Consider the following 8,606-nt stretch of genomic DNA (forward strand, 5'->3'; position numbering starts at 1 on the left):
TCTTTGGGAGCCATTATTCTGCCTACACAATTCTATTAGTCCTTATACTTATTCACCTGAAAATATTTAATATTTATTAATATTTAAAAAATTAAATATTTAAAAACCCAATCCTCATTCCAATTTAGCATATGGATGAAAGGAGGCTATATATTCATTTGATGAATACTCTATGTGCCCATTAAAAGTCATAATTAGACAAATATGTAGTAACATGGAGCAATCTTCTTTATATACTGAGTTGAGGGAAAAATGAAGCTTAAACAGGAAATATGGACAAGGTGATACCAATTATGTAAAACAAAGCCCAAAACAAATCTATATGTAAGTGAATAAAAGTGTGAGAGGGCATAGGTCAAAGTGTTTAAAATGTTTATTTCTGCACGGTGATTTTAATTTTCTATTTTTCTGAATTTTCCAAAAATGTGTATTTTATATATTGTACACAGTATTTTATATTATTTTTGCAAAGAGAGAAATAGGCGATTAAATAGGTCTATTTAGAACAATTCACTGGTCAAGCGTCTCCCTGGTTTCTTAGCTTTCGATTACATTCCTTCACACTTGTTCCTCACGCTTGGCCTCACCAAAAATATTTCATAGCCGTGACACACCGTTTTCTTCAGGCCCGAGTTGTCCACTCTGGAACGCTCGCATACTCCCCAGAGGACAGGAAGGAGCCTCACAGCGAACTGAGTGTGGCAGCGAATCTGTGCTTCTTAAAAACTTTGTTACGGCAAAGCAAACCCAAGGCGCAGCCTCATCCTACAAAGAACTTTCGCAGTGGCTTAGAAGCCTGGGTGCACAAGTATAGGGGCCTCTTCTATAATTTCCCTGGCACGTGTTAATAGTTTTAATTAATAATATTGTTCTTAATACACAAAAGAACAGAGGATAGTGGCCCAGCGAAAGGAGAGCAGACGGGCTTTGCGGCCGAACCGTGACAAGCGGCCCCGCGTGGCCGCCCGGGTTGGCCCGCGGGGTTCCGCGATGCCGCCGGCACTCCCTGTCCGCGGCCTACGCACGAGGCAGCTTCCCGACCGGGCACACAGCGTGGCCTGAGCCTGGCCCCGGGCATCGCTGGTCCAGTGCGGAGCCCAACGGCCGGCAGCCCCACTACTGGAGCTCGTTAGGTTGGCGGAGTCTGCGGAGCCCGGGCACTCAAATTGGCACGACCCTCAGAGCCTCCCTCCACCCGGGGACCTGTGGCCCTGGCCGGAGCCCCACGCCCACCACCGAGAGGAGCGGCTAGAGCGGGCAGCCAGCCGGCCCCGCCGCCCCGCCTCTCCTCTCCCAGCCTCCTCTATCCCGGAAGTTGATACCAGGCGCCCGATCGCGTGCTCCTTGCCACGGGTGTCGCTTCAGAGATCTTGACGTCTGGCCTTGCGAGAGGATCAACATGCCTGTGAGTTGTTTACTTTCAGGCGTGTTTCGGGCTTCCCAATGAGTCGACGGGCCGGGGGCGGGTTAGCCCGACGGCTCCGCGGGCTCCTAGGACTCCCTGGGGAACCTGGCGATGCGGCTAGGATCGCGCAGCTCTTTCGTGCGTGGCCGACTTGTTGGGACTTGCCCAGGCAGCGGGACTTGTCCGGCCCTGCAAGCGCATGGAAATCTGGAGCCGCCCTCAGCTGCCAGCTGCTTCGGGGGCTAAGAAGGGACAGCTTCCCGAGGAACTTATCCATCTGGGTTTCTGGTGGGCACCCACGAGGCTGTGATCTTTAAAATCTTTTTGGCTCTCCGTGAATTTCGTGGTTTTCGTCCCCTCTGCCTTCTCTCGAAAGCGGTTTTCTGCTTGTTTACTTTTTAAAACTGACTTCGCGGATGCCTTGCACGTTAACCGTGAAGGACGGTTACTCCTCAGCCTCTCCGAGCTCCTGTCAGATCAGCTGTGGAACCCGGGGGTGGGGGAGGGGGGCAGAACTCACCCCGGCGTGGGCCTTCTCCGGTCTCTCTCAGCGATTTCTACTCTCGGCGGGCCCAGGGTGGGGGTGACGTTACTTAGAACCAGTTTTGTTTTTATTGAGGACTGTTACTCAGTTGAGTAAAGAAGAACAGGGTCCACCGTACCATATGTTTCCTGATCGTCAGGAAGCCCGTTTATAGGGACCGGGAGAACACAGGCATTACAAAAAGTATTGATGAAAGTTAAGCTTTAAAAAATCACACCTGAAATGTTGCCTCTATTGAGTATGACTTATTTTTGCATGTGTATTTCACGCATGGTTAAATCTGCCAGCATCGTGGTTTCACTTTAGTAGTAATAATACGCTTTTTTTATTCAGTTGGCTAGAGATTTACTACATCCATCCTTGGAAGAGGAGAAGAAAAAACATAAAAAGAAACGACTAGTTCAAAGTCCAAATTCTTATTTTATGGATGTAAAATGTCCAGGTAAAATGTCCAATTTAATTTCTTTCCCAATGAAAATTTCTATAGTGTGGTGTGTGTATTTTTAGGACCCTCTTTTGAGTGGAAGTGGGATAACAGATTTGGACCTTTTCATGGAAAACGTATTCAAACCACTGTAGTAACATTTGCGGGGAGGAGGGTAAAGATGGGGCTCCAAAGGGAATATGACTTCTGGTTTACTAAGTCTTTAAGCTGATACGATGATGTTTTCTTTTTCATGATGCAATGAAAAGTATGTTGATTCTTTAGTGTGAAGCTGTTCTGTTCCATATGGTGGCCGTTAGCTACATATGTAGCTACTGAACCCTTGAAATGTGGCTAGTTAAAATGGAAATAAACACTCTTTTTAAGTGTAAAATATACACCAGATTTTGAAGATGTAGCACACCTCCCCCCACATTACTGATCACCTGTTGAAATAATATTTAACAATTTTGTGGCTGCTAGAAAAGTTCAAGTTACATACGTGGCTTGCTATTGCACAGCACTTAAGTACTCAATCCTTTACAAGGTATTCACTAGAAATATGTAGAACAAGTGCCGTATTTTCTGCTTCTCATTTTTAACATGGCCCTTTTTTTAGGTTGCTACAAGATCACCACGGTTTTCAGCCACGCTCAGACAGTGGTTCTTTGTGTGGGTTGCTCAACAGTGCTGTGCCAGCCGACAGGAGGAAAGGCTAGACTCACAGAAGGTATGTCATTTGTCATTTTCTAACCCAGTGATAAAATTTTATTATTGTAAATATCTCTGTCTTTACCAAAAACAAGTTTAAAAGAAATCTTAAGTTCATAATTACCAAAATAATTTTGTCTTTTATCATGCATGCTTTCATTAAAGAGTGTCCTGTTTAATTGGAAAAGTTTACACTCTTGACCTTGCAAAGAAATCCTTTGAATATTATTTTTCTTAGTTTGGCATTCTGTTGTATTTAGTCAGATATTTTGCCTAACTTGGAATATTAAATCAGAATGGAGCAAAAGAGTAACTATATACAATAGGACATGGATTTTTTTTTTTAAACATAGGATCTAAAAATTTCTCTTGTAAATATTTTGTTTCATATGTATCATAAGACTTAAGACAGTTTTCATCATTGGTAACAAAGTAACAGAAAATATATAAATTTAAATGCTATTTTTTTTAATATCTATGAGTAACTACTTAATGCTTAATATAAAAATCTAATTTTGCCTTGACTGGTGTGGCTCAGTTGGCTGGGTGTTGTTTCGCAGAGGTTGTTGGCTCTGCTGGCTTGATTTCTGGTCAGAGCACATGCCTGGGTTACAGTTCTGCCCAGTTAGGGGTGGGTATGAGAGGCAATCGATTGATGTTTCCCTCTCACATCGATGTTTCTCTCTCTCTCTTTCTCCCTCCCTCTCTCTAAAAGAATTAAATACAAATTTTAAAAATTCTATATAATTTTAACCCCTCTTTCACTTTTATACAGTAAGTAAAAATAATAGTTACACGTAAAGTTTTCCATAGTACAGCTTATAGATTTAGAATTCCATATGGTATTTGAAATTTGCTTGTGATATTTTGGGGAGCTGTGAATTCCATGTTGTTCTCACTGGAGGAGTTCTAAGGGGATTTTCAACAAAATCAGGATCCATTTGCTATGACCTGGTAAGATATAAATATGAAGTCAGCATACTTGGACTATTTCCAAAACCTTTATATTATGCCAGCATTAAGTTTTAACTGATGAATTCAGGCTCATGGTCTTAAATAGACTCTGTTACAGCATTTGAGAAACAAGAGTGACAGTTATAATCATATCAGAGTAAATTCAAATATAAACAATTTATTATAGCAAATTTCTGGTATAAAAGGATAAATAACCTACATATGAATATTAATGTAATATTCCTAAAATGTAAGTTTTTTACTTAAGTACTTTTTTCCATTAAAACTAGACCAAAGAGCCCTGGCTGGTGGGGCTCAGTGGGCTGAATTCTGGCCTGCTAACTGAAAGGTTGCTGGTTAGATTCCTGGTCAGGGCACCTGCTTGAGTTGTGGGCCAGGTCCACAGTTGGGGGTGTGTGAGAGGCAACCAACTGATGTTTCTCTCCCTCTTTCTCACCACCTTCTCCTCTCTCTAAAAAAATAAATAAAATAAATAAAATAAAAAATATATGTATACCAAAGATAGAATAGACTTGTGTTTAATATGCTTTTATAATTCCATTGCAGGGTGTTCATTTAGAAGAAAGCAACACTAAAGATCCACACAGCTTCCTGAATTTGTGTTATATCACAGAAAGCCTTATCAGTTCAGTAATTCTAGTTAATCTACCAAGATAATGTAATTACATTTAATTTTGTAAGTATACAACAATTATTTCCTATTTTGGTGTCAGCTTTTCAATAAAGATAAAGTTTTGATTATGGGAAAATTCCCCCCTTTTCTTTTTTTTTCTAAGTATGTGTGCATGTTATGCATTAATATATACTTTGTGAGTTGGGTTTAAATTTTTTAAAAAAGGTATTCTGATTCCTTTGTGCTTCATTTCAGGAGTAGAAACCCTAAATATTTAATTTTCAGTCCTTTTCCAAATTGCTATGAATGGGGCTAAACAATTACAAGTGGAAAGAAGTCCTTTATTACTTTATAGTAATAGAAGTCCTTTATATATATAGAAGTCCTTTATAGTTTTGCTATTGTAACTCTGGAAACACATTTTAGAAGTACATATTTAATATAGTAACAATCACAGTGTAATGCCTTGCATTTATGTGGCCCTGATATACAGCATAATTAGGACTGCATTTGGGGTTTGAATTATAGGAAGCTCCTTTTGGGGTAGAGAATTGGTCCTGGCCAGGTGGCTCAGCTGATTTTGGAAAGTTGCTCTTACACCAAAAGATTGCAGGTTCAGTTCCTGGTCAGGACACATACTGGAGGTCACCAATCAATATTTCTCTCTCTCCTCTCTCCCTAAAATCAATAAAAGCATGTCCTTGGGTGAGGATTAAAAAAAATATATATAGCATGAATTGAAAAAATTTACAAACATGAATATAAGATCTAGAGATCAGGAGAAGCAATAAAGAAATAAGGAGATGAAATGGATCCATTTAATAGAAAGCTGCTTTATACTTCAACCAACTCAGAGATATCCATCTGTTTACCTTCATAGATTGAAGTGGAAAGTACAAAAACAGGCTTAGGGCTCAGAACAACAGAAAAACCTTTTATTAGGTTGTATAAAAACTTTATTATTATTATTATTTTTTTGGAATTATCTGAATTCAGTGTAATCTCCAATATAAACCATCTATGGCTGTTACTACAAAACTTCTCAGTAGGTTCACTACATGAGCCATTTGTGGAACCAGTGTCCAAGATGGCTCCCAATGATCCCTACTTCTGATATTTAGCCTTTGTGTAGACTTCCTCCAAACTGAGTCAGAGTTGGTCTGTGTCACCAATAGAATTTGGCATGTGACATTATATGACTTCCAAGGCTAGACTATAAAATACACTGTAGCTTTGTCTGGTTCGCTCTTCACTCTGAAAGAAGCAATAAGACAGTCAAGAATATCTATGGAGAGGCCCATGTGATGAAAAACTGAGACCTCTTGCCAAATCCAGAAAGCCCTCTTGCCTATAGCCACGTGGGTGAGTCCCCTTGGATATCCTCTTGGATAGATCCTCTAGCCCCAGTCAAACTTTCAAATGACTGAAATGCCTGTTGACATCTTTCTTGCAATCACACAAGAGACCCTGAACTAGAACCACTGGGCTAAGCTGCACCCAAACTTAGGAAACATGGAAATTGTGAGATGGAATAATTTGTTATGCAGCAATAGATAACTAATGCACATGATACAAAATGAAAGAAGCCAGACACAAAAGGCCACATACTGTATGAATTCATTTATATGAAATGTCCGTAATAGGCAAATCCAGAGCCAAAAAGTAGGTTGGTAGTTTCCAGAGCTTGTGAGGAAAGAGAAATGGGAATGACGGGTTATAAGATTTCTTCCTTGAGTGAAGATGTTCTAGAATGGAAGCACAACCCAATGGATATATTAAAACCCACTGAATGTACACTTTAAAAGGATGAATTTCATGGTATATGAGCTATGAATTGCACCTGAAGTATGTTTAATAGATTTTGATACTGGAAGAAGAGTGTAGCTGTAACAAAAACAGCTGTGGATTTGGAACAGAGCAGTGAATAGAAGTTGGAAGGACTTTGAAGAGAGTGTTACTGCAAGCCCAAAGAACCTTGACAAAACTGTTGAGAAGTATTGGGTTGGCCAAAAAGCTTGTTTAGTTTTTTTCTGTATGATAGCTCTAGTAACATGTAGTTGTCTTTAACTTCATTTGAAACAATTTTGTTAGACTGTGCTGTGATAGCTATCATATCAGAGTGCATTTTAAAAAAAAATTACAAAATTGGTGACTGTGCAGCCATTTTAATATTGAAGATGAAAGAAATTTGCAACCTTTTTGACATATTATGTTTTACTATTTCAAGAAAGGTAAAAACACAGCTGAAATGTAAAAGTGGACTTATGCAGTCTATGGAGGAGTTGCTGTGACTTATCGAACATGTCAAAAGTGGTTTGTGAATTTTCTTGGTACTATTGACATTTTGGCCTAATAATTCTTTGCTGTGGGGCTGTCTTATGCATTCGAAGATGGTTAGCGGCACCCCTGGCCAATAGAAGCCAATAGTGGGAGACAGCTGACATATTCAATATATCCAAATCAATAAAGTTATTTGTGAAAATGAAAAATGTGTCTTATTTTATGGAAAAAACTAAACAGACTTTTTGGCCAACTCAATATGATGGCTGTTGAGACTGCATTGTGAACTTAGAGTAAGTTAAATCTTATTAGAAGTTGCAAGAAAGGGTATTACTGTTATGTAGTAGCAGAAAGTTTAGCAACACTGTTGCCTGCAGGAATATAGAAATTAAATGATAACTGGGTAATGTAGTTGAGGAGATTTCCAGTATTGAATTTGCCTCCTGGCTTCTTGCTGCTTATGCAAGAGAGAGAGAAGCTAAAGGGAGGTCTACTAAACAGAAAGGAATCCATAGTCAATGGCTTTTCAAAAATCCCCAGATTCTCCAGATGGCAAATGATGCTAAATTTAAGAAATGGCTTCAAGGCAAAGACAAACAGGGGACTTTCAGGGAAACATGGTCTAAAGATGAAATTGAAGGTATGACTCTTAAAGTTCTTTAAAACTGCAGAAAAAACTAACATGGTTTTATTAGAAGCTGAATGGTGTTTTCTCCAATTGTCTCAGCAGAGGCCCAAGTTAGAGGGTGCTTATTTTGAAGAAATTTTTGCGTATGGCTTTTGTTTACTATCATGAGTCCCAGTGAGATTTGTAGGAAACTAGCAAAGTTTTAAAAATGTATACTGGGCTGATACACTGCTAAGTTAGACTGAAAGGAGAGAGAGTACAAAAGAGGCCTTTGGACCCCCACATTTCTGTAGAGAGAAAGCAGGCTGAAAAAAAAAATCCCATTAAGCTGCAAACACATGCTACCTTTCCTGAGAAAAGAGTAACTCAAAGGGCAGACTCAAGATCCCAAAAATACTTAGCCAAGAATCACGAATTGTTCCTGAGTCTTGAGTATTAATCAAGGAGCTTCCAACCTGTGTCTGGTTGGATTCCAGAATTCCTATGACTCTTGCATGTCTTCCATTTCTCCACTCTTTGAACAGGAGGACCTATAACAATAATCTTAGATATGTTATGCCATTGGATGTTGTACATGTGGGGAACAAATAACTTGTCTTTAGTTTACAGGTCTTCAGATTAACAGAAACCGTACTTCAGTTACCCACAAGGAGCCTTTTTCACATTTAGACCTGATTTAGATAATAGATACTGGGCTTTGAACTGATCATGAGATGACGTTTCTGGAGAACTTGGAAGGAGGTAAATGTAGTTTGCATTTGGGAAGGACATGAATCATTGGGAGCCAGAGGTTAGGCTATGGTAGCCAGCTTCCAAAATGATCCTCAGTGATTGCCACCTCCTAATATTCATACCGTGTTCAATCCCTCCAAGGGTGTAGCAGGGTTGGTCTTTGTGATCTAGGGAATATAGCAAATGTGATGGCATATGACTTCTGAGGCTAGGTTATAAAAGACATTGATTTCTTCCTGGCTGGCTTCTTGAATAACTTGTTCTGGGGCAGCCAATCACCATGACATTAAGATA

General features: G+C 39.7%; 1 protein-coding gene across 2 annotated transcripts; it reads left to right on the plus strand.

Annotated features, from left to right (window-relative positions):
- Positions 1-1,288: 1,288 nt before the first annotated feature.
- RPS27L (ribosomal protein S27 like) lies at positions 1,289-4,808 on the plus strand. 2 transcript variants are annotated; one of them, XM_054564540.1, is made up of 4 exons: positions 1,289-1,405; positions 2,283-2,391; positions 2,993-3,103; positions 4,606-4,808. In XM_054564540.1, exons 1-4 carry the CDS (start codon positions 1,400-1,402, stop codon positions 4,632-4,634), a joined length of 255 nt encoding a protein of 84 aa, XP_054420515.1. In that variant the 5' UTR covers positions 1,289-1,399; the 3' UTR covers positions 4,635-4,808. The 2 variants fall into 2 exon arrangements, with proteins under 2 accessions (XP_054420515.1, XP_054420522.1); XM_054564547.1 differs by lacking the exon at positions 1,289-1,405 and adding an exon at positions 1,576-1,693.
- Positions 4,809-8,606: the final 3,798 nt, after the last annotated feature.

This window comes from Pteronotus mesoamericanus, unplaced genomic scaffold (assembly GCF_021234165.1).
Source record: "Pteronotus mesoamericanus isolate MK-2021 breed Mesoamerican mustached bat unplaced genomic scaffold, CSHL_Meso_final contig_164, whole genome shotgun sequence".
Taxonomy (NCBI): Eukaryota; Metazoa; Chordata; class Mammalia; order Chiroptera; family Mormoopidae; genus Pteronotus; species Pteronotus mesoamericanus.